This window comes from Emydura macquarii, unplaced genomic scaffold (genome assembly GCF_026122565.2).
Source record: "Emydura macquarii macquarii isolate MOO-44397 ecotype Brisbane River unplaced genomic scaffold, CSIRO-AGI_Emac_v2 contig_587, whole genome shotgun sequence".
Taxonomy (NCBI): Eukaryota; Metazoa; Chordata; order Testudines; family Chelidae; genus Emydura; species Emydura macquarii.
Genome location: NW_027130724.1, coordinates 2,065,190 through 2,083,484, shown reverse-complemented (window position 1 = coordinate 2,083,484; position 18,295 = coordinate 2,065,190). Strand labels below are relative to the sequence as shown.

Genomic DNA, 18,295 nt, shown 5'->3' with positions numbered 1-18,295 from the left:
AAGTTTGGCAGAAGTTTTCATTTACTTCTGCAAACTTGATTGTGTACTCTGCTCTCTCCCTTTATTTACTTGTAACATCAAGTATTGAAGGATACCATCAATTAATGGCTTAATTAGAACTTCAAAGAAATTGCATGGTTTGGGCTCTGATTACCCACAGTAAAAATCTGATATCAAAGTTTCACATGGTAATGTTTTATACGGAAAAAACTGTAGATATAAAATGTATTGAATTTGACTTGAATATTCAACTAGTTAAACTGAAAGCTAGTGCATCTGGGGAACCCTACTGTATTGGTACTAACACCAAGAGTTACAAGAGTTTGTGCAATAAACACCTCTACTATATACTCTGCATGTTATGATTAAATACACAAAAAGGAATGGCACCTCTAAGATTCATGAAATAGGTTTCAGCTTGTACCAAATTTTACTTCAACAAAAACTTCTAGTGCAGCTTGATGAGTTATAAAATGCTTATTTAACTATCCATGGAAAACAAATTAATGTGATGGCATAACAGCTCATGCTGCAAACATACTAGATTTACACTGTCTGTAACGATGGTTGCAGTGGTATTGGGTCCTATGAAGTTCTGTAATAAAATATTTTCATATGGCACCTTTAAATGTTAATTTTTGCATTTAAAGAGTAACCAATAATGTCAGGAGAAAATACTGCCTACAACAGACAATAGTTTTATTGAGGAGAAATGAAATAGAATACATCTGTAGTGATATTTTCCTCTGCTGCTGGTCCAACAGCAAGCAAAATATTTGTCTGATGCCTCTTAACAGAGAAAGATGAAAAAATATTGGAATTAGAAAGTTGCTGAAGCTAGGTAGATAGAACAGGATGAAAACTGGAAACACCAGAATTAGTTCACAACTTCATAAATGGGACAATTGAAAAACGATGGATGGCATCTAGGGTTGTTTTTGTTCCTTGTGGTTGGGGACAGAGTGATGAGTTTGTCAATTGTTACACTTCCAAAAGGAATATAATAGTTAGCATCTGAGAGATGTATCAGGTTTTGCAGAGATGCTGAGAGAGCTGCAGTTTGGCACTTGTACAATGAAATGGATTAATCTCTATTAGTAAGCCTGGCATTTTTTAATCTTTATATTACCACAGACACTCAGATCCCAATTAAGATTGGGATCCCACTGTGCTAGGTACTGTACTAATACATGATTGAAGATATCAGGGAAATATACAAAACCTGAGTAATGAAGATGGCGATCTGTTTGCAGTAATGATCAAAAGAACTTTAAACAACTGTGATGTTAGGTGAACAAATCAACATAAAAGCTGAGTGTTAAATATCCCCAGAAAGTTATATTTTCAAGCTGAATACGTAGTCACATTAGAATAGGGTGCCTCTTAACCAGCTTAATGCTAGACAGGTATCATCTGTCCAGGGTAGATATTCAGTACATTTCTGGTTCTCTCTCCCATCAGCAAGATCTACATTGGAGCCAATATTTATTTGTGTACTCCCATTAAAAGTTCACCTTCTGAAAGCCTTCAAGCATTTTCTTATCTTGGCAAAAGCTTGGATATCCAATACCTGGACTGAGTTTTACAGCAAGTTGAACCTCCTCCTTTAAATCATTAAGATAAAAATAGATTGAACACTTATGCTCATTTATTTCATACCCCACTTATTTCAAGCAAAACAAAGTGCTACAGAAGAATTTACACTACACTGCTTCCTGGTTTCTAATATGTAAATCAGTGATCTGATTACCTTCAAGACAGCCATGTCTGCCCACCCAATTTCTGATGTGATAATCCCACCCAGTAAATTGTTCAAAAGGCAGCAGTAAAAGATTAAGAGAACACTAACTGATGTCACTTGCAACCGACAGATTTTCATAGGTTTCAATTATTTATTATTAACAGATGTGCAAGACATCTTACCTGTAATGCATAAAGCTATGTTAATTACAAGTTTCATAATTTCTGAAGTACCACACTCTAATAAGTAATAACACCTTTATGATGTTGGGGTTTTACAAGGATGCCATCTACTGCTGCTACTCCACTTGCTCACTGTCTTATCTTTAAATATTTCTTGCGTTCTGAAATGGCTTTGAAGGGTCCAGGAGAACCTTGTTTTTAAGAACTGAAACAAATTGGTTCAACCATTTTTAAGTTCCAGTACGCAGCATAAAAGTTTGTTAGGGTCTCTAAACTTGGCTTTGATTAATTAGTCTTATTTAAAATGCAGTCCTATCCTGAAAACATGACCATCTAAACATAGTTCATTCTTACTCAATAGGTATGCTCCCTGCATATATTCAGTCATAACATTGTTACTTTTTACTCTTTTGAGCACTGCAGAGATAATCTAGTGAGAGGTGATTTCTATTCTTTCTAGAGCGTGACTAACAGAATTGATTAGTTTTTGCAAGTTCCAGTTGCAAGAACTATTACACTTGTGCAAACCCACTGAGGATAACTGGGTTGCACAAATGTGAGGGCAAGATCTTGGCTTGGGGGATTTTTTTTTTTTTTTTAAAACTGGTAACACAGGAGAAAGAACCTAGGTTTAACTTTAGGATCCCAGGCTGAGTTTGCTGAAACAGCAATTAGAAAATCTTGTTACTTAAACAGAGTACACCGGATAGGAAATAGAGACAAACTGGGTAGCTTATGCTGCCACTATTCATTTTCAGACCAGAACTGAGCTTTAAATCAAATATAATGGCTGAGGTACTCTTTAGGAAGAAGAACGTATACAGGCATTTGGTAAAACTGTTAGATCATGGTTGGTATGTTTAGCTGAGTACGGTGTCGTTTAGGAAATCCTGCATTCCACTGATTATGTAGCTACGCCAGTATCCTGGCACATGCTGGAACAACTACTTAGTAAAGCGCACCAGTATCAAATTATACTTAAAGATTAGATTCTTTCATCTTTTAGAAAAGGTTAGCATGCAATACACATTACTATAGCCTTTGTTCTGTCTCCCATAGATTTCAGAACATTACTTATTATTTATTTATTACTTATTCCTAATTCCACTTTGCTTTTCTGAAAGATAAAAGCTTATCCACTCACCCCACATTGTCTCTATTATATTGCTTTTCTGCAGCGTCTTCCCTTTTGCCTCTCCTATCAACATTATCTGGAATTTCCCTTCACAGCAACAACCTTTGCTATTCCTCCTCCCTCTTCCCCTCCCTCATCAGTAAAATGAACCAGAAGTTTCAGTACTACTATTTATAAACCCACAAATCAGATCTACTGGAAAACTTCTGGTTCCTCCTTAACATAAACAAAAAAACAGCTTTAAGGAAAAATAGTGCAACACTGATGGGAGTATAGGGGTTAAAAATAGACTGGGACTGTGGTAATATGGGTTCATCTTTCCAAAAATTACCTGGATCATATAGTAGGCTAAAGCATACATTTTATATTTCATCAAGTCCCTTAACATTTTTGCTGTATTACACCATTTTAGTTAAATCAATACTTTACTTTGTGTGTTGTGCTATGATCTCATTATTTCACAAAAAACTGCAGCTCTTTCTGATGCCCAAAAGCTTGAGGTGAGAATAGCCCAGCATGATAGACTATCATATTTCATTGCTCAGGTTCACCTTACAATGGGTTACATTTTGATCCCAGGAGTCTGACATTGTTAGACACCTACAAAAAAAGCTGTGTAGATGAGCACTTCACTTCCTAAACTTAGCTGCGGAGAGCTGGCTCCTCACATGGCACTAGCTCCTCATTTTCAGCAGCTTCTACAGATATCTACGTCCTTCGTGATGAAATAAGAACGCCTTTAAAAAGAGAAGTCACCACCGAGAAACAACCAGCCTGTATGCTTCTACTGGGGGGTGCTAACTACATAGGGGGAATCACCAGCAGTCCTTTGGAACCAGAACTATCTGTGGGAAAGGAATATGCAAGGAAACATGGTACAAAGCAACCAAATATGTTTAAGGAAGAAGGGGGAAAAGAGGACCAGGTAGTTTGGAAACTGTCCAGGGAAGTATGTGGAGGGGGGGGGAGAAGAACATGATAACCATGCAAGTGAACAGGGGGAACAGAAAGATAAGAGATCAAATGAAAAGCAAAGGTAGTCATTGCTCTGCATGGTCTACAACACTAGGACTAGTTGCATCTCCAAATAGCATTTAACATAGAACATCAAACTGTTAATATTCACTTCCCTTTTAAAGCCCTTGAGAAGGGGAGAGTCTTTGCTCACTGGCATTAGGATAAACAATCCTTTCAAGTTAATTCTAGAACAATACAAAAGCAGAGTGATGGACAATTCCTATGTGGACTGATTTTGAAGTACATTAAGTCTGGTGCTCTACTTGTGACACTATTAAGGTTCAGGAATCCTTGTGCTACCCCTTTTTTGCTTGTTTAGGTTGAACTCAACTATGCTTTGCAATGGCGTTAGTTTCATGCACAGCATCTTTGAAAGATACATCACATAGGAGACCAATAAAGGCTCGCCTCATGACACAAGTCACTTGAAGCTGTATTTACAACTATTGAATACAATAGCTAAGTGACTATGAAAAAAACTAAAGTATGTGAAAAGGCAACAAGATTCAATTAGTCTGCTTCTGTGGCATGATTTGGTTTATCAGCAGGTACAGAGAAGATGTCTGATAGCACTAAGGCAGTACTACTCTATTCAGAAAAGGTTGGCATACATGACCCCTGCTTCTGATTAATAGCCATAGAGAGAAAAAAATGTAACACCTTCTTGGCAAGAGGAGAATTACCACCAGCTGAAGGCCAATACCAAAGATGAAAGAGGGTTATTCATAAGGCTTAGAGACAGCATCTCCACTGCCTCCGCTCACAGCTTTCCAAAGCAGAGCAAAACTGGCATGATTGTCATTTTCACATATAACCTTGTTCTGAACAGGCCAGAGTAATGTCTTTCACTATGCTACTAAGCCACAATATTTTGACCCTCCTGGACATTGGGACCTGCATGTGAACTGATAGCAGTTTTCCCATAAACAGCCATTAACACAAGTACCCAATTTTGTTAATCCAAGATTTGCTGAATTAATTTCAGGGCTATGTTCTCCTTATAAGGGAAATGACGGCGTTCAAGAGGTTCTATGGCAGTAGAATGCAACTGCTGGCCAGCAAAATGCAACAGTTGTAAGGTGTGTGTGTGTGTCACAGCCCCCTTCCTGGGGACAGCTGATAGTGAACACTTCAAAATGGCCTGGCTAATTAGTCTCAGTCTTAAAGGCAAGAAATGCATGAGTAAGAGCACCACAGTCTGAGGCCAAATGGAAACATTTAGCCTCAGTCAGTGAAGCAGAATGACAAAGAAAAGGAATAACAGGTGTGGGTAGAGAAGAGTAAAATACTAAGACAATAGGAAGAAGACTATTCTATTAACTGGCAATGAAAGGACTATTGGATAATGTCCCTCTGGTGACAATTTACAGCCATGTATGCAAGTAAAGTCAGAATATCAGAAAAAACGTGATTGTGACCATTTAATATTTATAACTAATTACAGAGAACAGTCAATTTAGAGATCATGGTTATACACAAACTAAAAAAACACCCCAATTATCCTAGTTTAATGTAACTCAAATTAAAGAATAGTCTTTATTTTACTTTGCATATTCAATCATCTAGTCATTTCTAGCATTTACCCTGAATAATCAGTGCTCTGTTTCTATGCGTTTTACATAACAGGAACAGGAGAAATGTTTAAAAATAGAACATGTCATACAGCCACAAAAAGTGGCAGGGGGAGTCAGGTACAAGTGTAACTCCTGAAGGTACTGTTTAATTCTCTAAATTGACTAGATTTCAAGTTAATTAAGATCTTAAAATATTTTACAATGTTGGCCAAATAATTCTGAAGACGTCACAAGCTCCTTTCATGTACTGGCTTTTGAAAATGCCAACACTTAAAACAGTACTGATCAGAAGGACTGGGCCTTTGGAAGTATTTAAAACTGATGTAAAAACAGAGACTGCTCTTTTGCTGTGAAAGGACAGTCCCAAAATACATTATATATAGTTGCTAACCAAAGGATGCAGACTCCACAACTCCCATTTCCATATCCAAGTTATACAGTCCTGGTTACTCCATTGTAAGTGACTGAAATGATGAATCACAGCAGGACTGAAACCTAAAGATGACTCACAACACTGGGATTTGTACCACCATTTGCAATTTAGAGGATGAAAGAAAATGTGGAATTTTGGACACGGTAATGTCACTGAGACCAAAAACCAAGGAACAAGTTTGAAGCGCTCAAACTATTTTAAGTAGAGTAGTATTTTAATCTAACAAGCATTTCCAGCCAATTGTGTAAGCAGTGCACGAACCCCTACAAGCTCCACCTTAAGCATATTCTGATGATAACCCAAAGCACCTCTTCGCTCAGAGTTGAGCCATAGATGTAATGCTTTAGACAACCCCTCCCCTGCCACCCGGCACCACACGTTTTGCTTTGACTCTGGATTTGATGCAGTGACTGGACAATGGTGAACTTTAACTGATTTCTGCTGCCCAGCACGCCTTTATACCTCCTGGGCTCCGGAGGAGGTAGGTCCTCCCTGGCCACGCCATCCCCCACCCTCTCAGAGCCGTAGGTCGGTTGGCTGCACTGACCTTGGAGCCGGCCCTGCTGCTGGCGGCGGGGAATCCAGCTGAGTAACACCCCCGCCCAGCCCAGTAGCTCTAAGGAAGCAACGAGAGGGGCTCCCGCTCTGCTCTCACACCCCACACTGCCCAGGCCAGGAGGGGATTGCAGGTGGCACATACGCCCCGCCCCCTCAGCCCCACCAACCCGTGCCCCGCCCCCTCAGCCCCACAGCGCCCGCCCTCCCCTGGCCCTTGCTCCCTACCCCGCCCGCCAAGGGCACCCTTGAGCCGGCCCGGTGGTGGTGGGGGGAGGGGAAGGGGCGACCCTGCCCCGCCCCGCCCCCAGGAAGCGCACACTGACCTGATGGGGCTGATGCGCAGCTGCTCCTCCCGCAGCCCCCGCCAGGCCCCAGGCAGGAACTCCTTGCACCACAGATACGCCTTGCGGCGGGTGCGGGAGTCCGGCTCCTCCTCAGGCGGCGGGGGCAGCGAGTCCGGGGGCTGGTGCGGCGGCGGCGGCGGCCGCACCCCCGCCAGCTCCTTGCTCTCGGCCTCAGGGTGAGCGGGGGGCGAGGGCGGCTGCCCCGCGGCGGGCAGGACCCCCCCGGGCCCGGGGCTACAGCCGAGCAGCAGCCCCAGCGGGGAGGGCTCGGTCTCGCCGTTACAGAACTTGGTCTTCATCGCGCGAGGCAAATCGGTGTGTGGGGGGAGGGGGGGCTCCGCACGCGCGCGCACGCACACACACACACCCACCCACGCGCACACACTCGGCTCTGTCCTAGCAGCCGACGCGATGTGCGGGGCTCGCGCGCCTGCTTCCCGTTCTTATAGCCGCTCGGCACGCGGACCCGCTCACCTCACACACACACACACCCCCTTCGCCTACCTCCCTCCCTTCCCCTCCCCCCCCACACGCCGCCCTTTCTGATTGGCTCTCGGTCCGCACCAGTCGCGCGGGCTCCGCCAACGGGCGCCTGCCGATTGGCGCAGAAAGGGAAGCCGCGGCGCCCGCTGCCGCAACGCAGGCTCTGTGAGGGGCACACAAGCAGCCGATTGGCTGCTCCCGGTTGCCCGGGCGACCGGTGCGGCTCGCGCGCATCACAATGATGGGGAGAGAGGAGACGGAGCAAGGTGATTCTCTCCCGAAGGTCAGGCCCAGCTCCCCCCTGCGGCCCGCCCCGTGCTCAGCCCCCATTCCCCACCCCCCTCCGCCCCTCGCCTTAGCTCTGGGCTTAGCTGCCCTGGTCCCCTGCTCCCGTGTGATCAGGCTCCGCCCCCTCCCTCTCCTCGTGAGCTCAGCTCCGAGTTGCTCCATCTCCCTGAGGCCTACAGCCCCTTCCCTCAATGCTCTGTCTCCATCCCACCCCCCACCCCCACAGCTGAGCTCCTTCCCTCCCTCCCTACGTGGATCCCCCTCCCACCTCCAGCGGTGCCGCGCCATCTCTCTCTCTCACCCTGCCAGTTGCACACGGATGCTGTCTTGCTGTGCTCAGCATCCACCTGCCAGCCACAAGATTTTCCATGGGTGGGAGGAAATTAAGCCTTAGCAGAGCTGGGCACTACTGGAGAGGAAGCCAAAAGGTGCGCACAGCTGGAGGGTACTTGAGATGGGCTTTGAGTACAGCTGGACAGGCAGAAGAGGGGGACTGGAGCTGAGCTGAGGTCACCTTATTTTATGCAGGGTTTGTTTTAACATCAGGGAATTTATAATAGCATCATTACATCATTCAGTTTCTAGTGTCTAATTGACTTAGTATATCCTGGGCTGTTAGCCTTCAGGTGGCAGTGCCATCTGGCCACGGCAGTGGCTTGCCCTTAGAGCATTTGGGGAACTGCTCCTGCAAAGGACAAATTGGCTCATTGTAAGCAGGAGTCCTTTAGCCTAGATCTGATGGAAAGATGCAGGCTAATTAACACAGTCTTATTCAGTTGGTTTTGAGTCACACATGGATGACAAACGGAACATGTGTCACCTGTACTGAAAGGTGAACTAGAGGAAAAATTGTTTACATGTACATTGCTTTAATGTTTGGGGGTTTTTTAAATCAATTTTTTTCCCCCATGGAAATATAAGAAATATCACCCTGATTCTTTTTCTTGAAAGACTGGCAATATTTGCATTGTTGGGAGGATGACACCATAATCAGCTGAAATCAGTGGCAGCTTTCAACGGAGTGGGAGGAAATGTTAAAATTGCCTAAGACTGAATATCCTCTCTTGTCATAAAAGAGCAGTAAAGGAACAAGCCATCTTTGCATTGCCCTAATCCTGAGCTACCTCTCCCTCAGCCAAATCCCTCAGCATACATAAGAGCGGCCTTACTGAGTCAGACCAATGGTCCATCTAGCCCAGTATCCCTGTCTTCCAACAGTAGCCAATGCCAGGTGCTTCTGAGGGAATGAACAAAACAGGCAATTATCAAGTGTCCATTTAATTTTAGAAAACTCATTTTAATTTTTTAAAAGGTATATTGAACTACCTTTTCCTCTGAAAAAAATCCCCAGGAGATGGATTTGGGGCAGGGAATTGGGTATTGTCCAGAGAGACTTTCACCTCTAAGTTGAAGATTCCAGCTCACTGGTGACTAAAAGATGTTACCGTCTCAAGGTTGTTCTGTGGCCCTTATAAAATAAGTTTGTCCTTGTCAGGCCGGTTTTGAGTGGGCGGGTGAGCATGTAACAGATAATATTGGCACTAGCTGCAACTCTGTTGACAGTCTGTGCAGACAGACCAAGGATAAATGAGCTCAGAACTCAATCCAGTGCCGAGTGAAGTCAGGGGAAAGACTCCCATTGATTTCAGTGGCCATTATATTAGTGTTATAGAGAATACTCTTTTGGCCGTAGCAGTGATCCCTCCAGGTTGGGCATGAGGCTCATGGGTGGGTCGATGTATGAGAAGTTTGTACTGACATGCCTCTGCTGTATCTATTCTGTGGATGAAAAGAGAACTTCACTCTAGACCAAGCAAGCTGGTACTTTTCACAAGTGCTAAATTCACATTAAAATTAAAAGGAAACTTCTGTGACCATCTTTTAGCCACTTGCAACTGTGTTTGTCATCATTTTACTCTGTTCCCTAAAAGGAATCCATGTTATAATTGGGAATTGAATAATGCACGTAATAAGGCTTTAATTTTGCCAAGGCTTTCTGGCAATGTCATAATAAATTGGAACACAGCTCATCACCCAAATCTCACTCTTATAAAATTATAAATGTAATTCCTAAAACAAACATGATCAAGTGGTTAAAATACAGGAAGATTTAGGAAACCTAGTTACGCTCTGAACTATAGCCCCCACTCTTCTTCCTCTTTCTTCTCTGATCCATTTTTCCTCTTGTCTCTTCCTCCTTACTTTTTTGATGCACTTCCAACACCTCACTGTTGAGCAATAGAAATATGACATCCTAAATAATGGGATTAGAAGGTCAGCCATCCATCTTTATGTAGTCAAGTATCCATGTTCCAGATGTTAGGTTTTCCATGCATAGTGACCAAGCTACATTCAAATATTATTTTAGATAGTAAATACAAGTTCAACATTTATATTGGCTGTTTGATTCCATCAGATGGATGAAACAGTTGTTGAACCCAATAAATTAAACCCATTGAGGTAAGAATTATTCCTCTAAACACTATGAAAGAGTTAATGGCAAGTTAACTAGACTTGTGAAATGGAATGTCTAACTAAAAGGTTAGCAAGGAAGAACCTGAACTAATGTGACTGGTCCAGATGAGGAAGAGAGACTTGAGGATTTACACTGATACCTGTTAGCAGCCTAGAGTGAAAGCAAGGTGTCCATTACAATTTCAGTCCCCTATTCTCTCCCCACCCACTTTGCCCCTCCTTGTCTCCTCTTTTCTTTTTTTGTTCTGTGAAATTAGAGTTAAGTCAGGCATCCAGCACCATGCTCCTAGTGTTTTGTAACCCATGCTGGCAGCATGTGGGTTTTGGCCCCCTCCAGCGGCTGTACTAAATATAGTGGTTTGTGAGTCCACCTCCAGTACTGCCTCTAGGATAATGGAGATGATCTTTTATCACAAGCAATGGCACCTCATACTTTTAAATTCAGAGTCCTGGGTACAGTCCTCACAGATGACCTATTCCAGAGAGACATTACATTTCTCTTTTTTCTCTTCTTTCCAATACAATCATGACATGAAATGATTGTCTAGCTAACTTCCTCTTTCTCCTCTTCTTTCATTTATTTGTGGGATTCATTGACATTTTACTCAAGAAAAATATCTTTCATCCAACTTTTTTATGCCTGCACATCTGTACCACAGGAAATTGCACCTGGACTAACCCATATCGTATCTATCAAAATAGCATCAGAGCTGTGTAGATATCACTGTGGCCATAGAAAGACATCTGATCATATCTAGAATTCTAACTCATAGAGCACTTAATTTCTCTGGAAAAAACATTTAAGCTTTTAAAAAATATATATATTCTAAGAAGCAATAGAGTTTACTGGTAGGATCAAATATCAGTTAAGGCCAGACTGTGTGTGCTACAGAGACAGGAAATGATAGTGCATGGGTAGGAAGACAAAGCTGATTCTTTTATTTCAGTTGATAACCTTGCAAACACAAGGAACAGTAGTTTTTGATAACAGTTCTTTGCTTATCAGAAGAAGGTTGCTACTGCTACTACAAGTGAATTATACTTGAAAACTAAGGAAAGGCCAAACCAAATCTTCTGCTATGTAGGCTGCACAGTCATTAGAGCTCTCTGATCATAGGGCCAATTGTCCCAGTATCAGATAGAGCAATCTCAAGGCTGGTCTAACTTATTGCCTGCTGTCTATGGCCACAAGGGGCTATTTTGACAGCAAAGCATCATCAGGGACCAAGGATGCTTTAGCCACACCCCCTTTCCTCCAGCCATGCTCACTGGAGCAGCAGCTGGAAGGCACCTGTTGTTCCTCCATGCCTGGCGAATCTTCCACTGGCTGTTTAAAGTTAACATTCTGGCTGTTCACACCACTGGGGTAGCCCAAAGCTGCTAGAGCAGGAGCTAGGCTCAGGCTTTCTGTTATTTCTGCTTTATGTCAGACTCTTCTCCCGCCCCTTCTCTATTAATCTATGGCAAACACAATCACAAGTTCCGAGTTGGTGTTCTTAAGTGGAGAAAATGCCATCTACTCTGGGAGAAGAAATTCATGCCTGAATAGTAGATAACAAAAGCCCAGAGTGACTACTAATTTTACTGCTGAAAATCAGTCACATTCTTATGATGGCCAAGCTTTCAGAAATAACCAGTGCAGCATGTTCATAATTAACCCCATACTGTGGTGTCTGAGCACACTCATGCCCATGTCCATGAAGATAGCCCAAGTCCTGTGTAGGCTGTTTATGTCATATGTTCAAGTTTTCATTACTGGTTGGTAACTGCAGCACACATGCAGTTGTTTTATATATACACATGAGTATCTCTGTAAAGATCTAAAATTGCCAGACTATCACCCCTACGAGGTGGTCACTAGAGCAAAGAGCCCAGCATGATGTATTAGTTACTACTATTGACCCATTTGGCCTGAGCAGTTAGTCAATATTTGGAGCTTTTGCTAGGTTGGTTCTTTAGGAGAAATTGATTATACAAATCAGGTATATTCTTTGGTATAATCCTATTTATTTACAAAGAATGTACATAAGGTCCTGTTTCCCTGAACACAGTAGAAACAAACACCTGCAGGCAGTTTGCTTGCTCAAAATTTCAAAGTCTGCTTTTCCAGATCCTTTGCGCCAAAGAGCTCTGTTTTTCTGCTCCCTTTCAGGGCCACACTCACAACTGATGCTTGTGCTTTCTCCTAACTTACTGGCTCTCTCACAGAGCTGCAACCAACCAATCCCCTAAACCCTGTCTTGACAAGCAGGCCCAGGAAAACCCCTCAGATTACATGGCTTAGCCCTACTTATTTTCACCATGTGTCCCAGTGCTGTGGGCAGTAGCCTTCAGCTAGCTTACTCCCTAAAGGGGCTTAATTGCTCCTTCCATTTAGCCTGAAAGAAGGATGATTAACATACCCATCACCTTTAACCATGTCTGCGATTGTCTATAGATCAAAGACCCACTTAATGGCAGCCATTAACACCTTCCAGCATAACATTATTCATAGACTTTAAGGTCAGAAGGAACCGTTATGATCATCTAGTCTGACCTCCTGCACAATGCAGGCCACTGATCCTAATGCCATAAAGGTGCATGTGCGGATATATTATACTCACCTCAGGCCTGGGTCCGGGAACTCTGGAATGGAGGTGAGGATTAGTATACAGGGGTAAGAGACAGTTGGAGACTCTAAACCTCCTAAGAAACTAGCCTGGAAAACAAAAAAAGCAGGAAGCAGTAGGTAGGTGGTGGCTGCTGGAGGGCAAAATAGCGACACTGAGGAAAACTACCTGCCGTTCGAGGGGTTCCTTCTAAAACAATTGTGAGTTCTCGTTTGTTTAACCCTGATGGGCTTGGGACTTCTGTTTTCTCTCTCCTAAAGGAACTAAAGATTTTGCTTTGTTTATCCCTTAGTTAAAGGAAGTTGGGAATTCTTGCTTGCTTTGACCCTCAGACAGAACTTTGGGACTGGATACAGGGTGATTGCTCAAGAGAATTTCTTAGTTTATTTTCCTTCTTTGTCTGGTTTTCCCCGGCCAAAGGCCCATCTGCCTGCAGCCCTTTGTAAAACTAGACCTATATAGGTATTTCGGTAGTTCCCACCACTAATATGTGAGTGTCCAATGGGAAAAAAGTCTGGAAAAAAAAAAAGAAAAGATATTTATGTGGAAATGTTTCATTTGTAAGCAGCTTTCTACCAAAAACACAATGTGCCCATTTGCTTTTCTGTGTTGGTCTGAGAGGGTACAGTCTGGATGGCTGAACAGCTGTGGCCTGTCAACCCTCCAATCTGGGATGCCTTTGACATCACTTTGCTGTGAGAACAACCACTCCTGTCCTGTTTACACAGAGTCCTTGGCATGCAAAATCATTCCCAGCTGAATGATATGAGTTCTCTAGCCAGTCACTCCTGAATTATATTGCAGAGTGACACCAGCAAATTCTCAGGCCCAGGCTTGTCCCCAGAAATGTGCATCTTGTATTGTCCAGGAGGGTGCTGGATAATACAAGCTCATAAAAGTCCATTAATAGAAAATGATACGCACACACTTTATCTGAAATGGAGGTTCCAAACACCTCCACCCAAACACACTGGTTTAAGATAAAACAACAAAACAAGTTTATTAACTCCAGAAAGATAGATTTTAAGTGATTTCAAGTAATGAGGCATAAGAGTCAGAATTGGTTACAAAAAAATAAAAGATAAAATGTAAACTAAGTGAATTCAAAGCAAAGATTTCTCTCACCATATGCTTACAGCAGTCTGACTAGAATCTTTCAACTAGGACCACTCCCCCAGTTCAATGATGCTGCCTTCGTCTTTTCAACATTGTTGATGCCGTGACTAGAGTTGAGGGGAGAGGGGTAATGTGGAACCTCTGTTCCTCATTTTTATATCTTTTCCTCCTCTTGAGCGTCATCTTCAGCTGGGGTTCAGGTGACAGCAAAACTGCCTGCCAAGATGTAAATTTCTGCCTCACACCCTTCTTCTGCCAAAGAATGGCCACCTAACCAGGTGATAGTCTATTTAATTATGCTGACACGTGGCTAAGGTGCTGGCTAGCCCTTGTCTTCTGAGGAATTGGTCTGGGCTCCTTCCCCAGATTTGGAATATGTCTTAGTAACATCATACTAGTAGAATCTTAAAACTTTACATACAATGTTGCCACACATTTTACCAGTACAATAATGATCAGCAAATTATGAGTTCTCAAATGATACCTCACTAGGCATACTTTTATAAAACTATGATAAATTTTGTACAGAGTAAACATAAGGGTATAGTCTATCACACTGAGATAACAGCAGAATGAGCTGGAGCTGCAGCTGTGCCAGGTGCACTCAGTATTAAGATGAGAGAGTACCTATTTGGCACAAGAAAACAGCATTTCCTGGCATCAGACTGGCCAAAACCCCTGGTTATATAAGAAGTTACTCAGTTTGTCTGTGGGTGCCAGTTCTGTTGCCCATGAGGATCTGAAACATGCTCACTTTCAGTTACAACTACTAGATTTGATAGTAGGGGTTCTGGCTTCATGGTGTACTGTCTAGTACTGGAGTACAGCTTCAGAGCTCATTGAAGCTGATGGTCTATAGCAGGGGTGGCCAAACGGTGGCTCATGAGCCACATGCGGCTCTTTTACAGTTAAAGTGCAGCTTGCAGAGCACTTGATGCCCCCGCCGCATTCTCCACCTACCAGACTGAGGTGAGGAGTGAGGAGCTTCTTCCCTGTGGCAGGGTGGTGGGGCTAGGGGATTCTGCCCAGCCGGGTGTGTGTGTGTGTGGGGAGAGGGGGTGTCAATAAATTTGGCCATCCCTGCTATAGGAAGTTGCATAGTGTAATTACAGACAGGCTTTAAAAAGTCCCACTCTTATTTCAGTTCCAACCTAGTAACAGTGCCAGGGAGTTCGGGCTTTCTAACAGATGTTTTAATCTTAATCATTGGAGTCAAATGCTCCTCTGTATGTTCCCTCAAATTGCCCCTCATTTCTTCCCTAACCCCAATTGGAGTTCTGTCATGCCGTCTTTCAGTCAAGTAAGATTCTTCAGACAAGCTCATTGCCAGTTACCTGCAGTGGGAATCCTTGCAAGTTATGCTCAAAGAAGTAATTACTTACCATAGCAACTTGTTCTTTGAGGTGATTACCAGCATGATCCAGCCTAACTGCCCTCTTCAAAGGGCACTAGTAATCAAAAGTTATGAGCTCATACACTTCACCTACAATATGGATCCCTACAGGCAATCATCTTGAATCATGGTTATTGTGGTAGGGAGCCTCTCTTTACATTGCAGTTGGTAATTCTGTCTGTTGCTCTCTAGCTGGACTGCTCTGGGGAATAAGTCTCTACACCAACTCAAATTTCAGTGCAAATCTAAAGGAACAGCTATCCAATTTGTTAATGGACAATCCACACTTCCTTAGACTCATTTGTGCATTTCCCACTCCAGCAAGTTTCAATCTGCCCCCATCAATCCTTATGTTATTCTACTGTTGGTAGAAAACAAAGTTGGCTTTTCCAAGGAGCAAGCAAAAGGGGGAAAATATTTCTTTCTTGTGGCAGTGTCTCAGTCTAGCTTCTGCTACAAAATGGTCTGTCAGCTCCCTGATTCTGTCCTACTCATAATGGCATCAGGAGAACATGCTCTGGTCTTGCTTTCTGTCAAATTGAAGACTGGGTCTAGGAAAAAGCACAACCTGAAAGTAATCTAGTTATTAACAATCCAGTTGGGGGAGTTACCCCAAAGGAGCTTCCTGTGTTAAAATATTGGAGGGATGAGGAGAATTAGCTACCTTTCATTAATAATATGGCTCTCTATACCACTATTTAGCTGAAGAGCTCTGAATATGTTACCTACAGATGTGCTGTAAGGGTTAATCAGCCAAGGCTATGAATGTTAGTTTTCTAGTTCATTGATACTCAGGCTTCGTGGTGAAAAGGTGGCCAGAATCAATTGGTGATAAGTGTTTATGGGGGGGCCTAAAGTGTGCCTTGACCAGGAAGAACATTATTTAATTTTGTTTGTATCCTGTCCCTCTTTGCTTTTTCTACTGCAGCCGTACAGTGGTGTATATAACCCTGTGGTGGGAAGCTTATGCTAACAATCTCACACATTCACAGTAAGAAATAGAATCCAAAGCCAGCCCTGGTTTCATTCAGGAGCACCTTGCATGCAAAGTGTATGCATAATAAGGCGCATGCTCCCATTGACAGTGTGTTTGCTGTGGGAAGGAAGGTATGGTTTGGTGGCTGTAGTGCAGCCACAATACTGAACACTATGGGCATAATTGTAAAGGCTGCTTACAGTGGTGATGGTGGCAGTGGAGGGAAGGGCCCAGAGAAGATGTGTCATTTTTTAGAGTTTTATGTTAAAATAGCGACGTAGAGGAGAGAGGCAGCAAATCCCATTGTCAACCAGTCCTGTGTATAACATTTATTAATCACGAGCAGCTGCCTTAAATTTCCATCTATTGTAAAAACTCACTTTTGGTAATGACTCTACAATTGCTATTTTTACTAAACATCAAGAAACAAACTATTTCCATGGACTAATTTTCTAATAATGAAATTAGACTAGCAACACAAATCAGTCCACAGTGTATGACCTTATAATTCCAGTGAGATAGACATACTTTTATCTCCCAGAACAGATTGGCCTCTCTTCCTGTTTTTATTATGATACAGAAAGCTAACTCAAGTCCTGTCTTGGTTCTCAAAACAAAATCCTTTCCTTAGCAATATACTTAGCTGAAGGAGTAGTTGGAACCAAAATTGGTGGCATGCTGACATCTGAAATCCAGATGCCAGATATATCATAAGAACTTAGAAATAAGTAACAACCACCAAAGTACAGTGTATTTCCTCTGACTAACTACTCATCTTGGTGGTGCTGATGGTCCAAAACACAACTAGCCATTCTGTGTTGTCATTAATACCCAGGAAATGCCCTGAAATGAGGCTGTTACTATTTTATGCTTTTCATATTATAATAGTGTGTATGTATAAACTCACTGTTTCTGCCTTTGTATCAAATTTCAGAATGGTGACTTGTGCATGACTGGCAGTGACACAAGGACTGAAAAACATCTCTTGAAGATGTGGGAGATTCTGTCAAGTATTGGCTGGTGGGAGTGTAGGAAGGAAAGAGACCTGCATTATCTTCTTATGAATAGCTTGTTGGTAAGGGTGAGATATGTGCTGGAAATCAAAAGGCTAATCTGATATTAGAGGTGCTTTTTTAGCAAGGGAAAAAGGGTTATCTGCAGCAGGAGGGCAGCAGAATGTTCTCCTGCTTGGATGCAGGGGAGGGGAAGAAGTCCATGGCTTGATGGTTGCCAGGCTTAAAATGTCCCAGCCATGTTCTGAAACAAAAAAAATTGACCTTTGTTACTTTTCACTATCTAAGGTTCAGGGATGTCCCAGACCCCAGCACACAAGCTGCAGCAGAACCTAGCAGCAAAAAGGTTAATGTTTTCTTCTTTGGTTCAGTTGTTGCTGGTGGCTGATAACTAGTACAATAAAGCTTTATTGCTGTTATTACTGCACTTGGGAGATTAGTGTGGAGGACAAGCCTGCCCTCATGCATGGAGAGAGTAAAGCATTAGACAGAGATTCCCAAACGAATGGTTCATGTACCATCTTGCAAAAAATGCTTGTGAAGTGAACTGATGGAATACCATACTCATGTACCACCAACGGTACATGTATCAAGGTTTGGGAACCCTGAATTAGAAGATCCAGAAACTTCCTTCTATCCTTATCTTCTAGGCAGTAGAAGACAGAATGCTAAAACAGTAACATGCAGCTTATCTACAGATTTGAGGAATGGCTGTCACAAAACCAAATCCATCTGGAAGGTCATATTACAGCTATATAAACAAGTCCTGGCTGTGGACTGGTGTACATAGACACAGAGCCTTTTTCATCTAAGTCACAAATTAGAACATGGCCCAGGTCAATAGTGACCAAAATGTTGTAAATGGGTATTTGGTCCATGCAAAATGACTATGGTGGCCTCAATCCAGTCCTCAGTGGAGAGATGCCCAAATCAAAGTGATCACCACCATAATTATCTC

At 42.8% G+C, this 18,295-nt stretch overlaps 1 protein-coding gene and 1 long non-coding RNA gene across 2 annotated transcripts in view; both read right to left on the bottom strand.

Moving 5' to 3' along the window:
• Positions 1–7,318, bottom strand: part of CHKA (choline kinase alpha) — a 29,993-nt gene extending 22,675 nt beyond the window's left edge. The window contains exon 1 of the mRNA XM_067540484.1: positions 6,964–7,318. Within this exon, the coding sequence (XP_067396585.1) occupies positions 6,964–7,283 (320 nt within the window). The 5' untranslated portion in view covers positions 7,284–7,318. The remainder of the gene's footprint in view (positions 1–6,963) is intronic.
• Positions 7,319–9,722: 2,404 nt separating this feature from the next.
• LOC137147964 (uncharacterized) lies at positions 9,723–15,518 on the bottom strand. The gene is made up of 3 exons (XR_010918398.1): positions 15,338–15,518; positions 12,834–12,928; positions 9,723–9,983 (listed from the first exon to the last, which is right to left on the bottom strand). It is a non-coding gene; the product is annotated as an uncharacterized lncRNA (long non-coding RNA).
• Between the last annotated feature and the right edge of the window lie 2,777 nt (positions 15,519–18,295).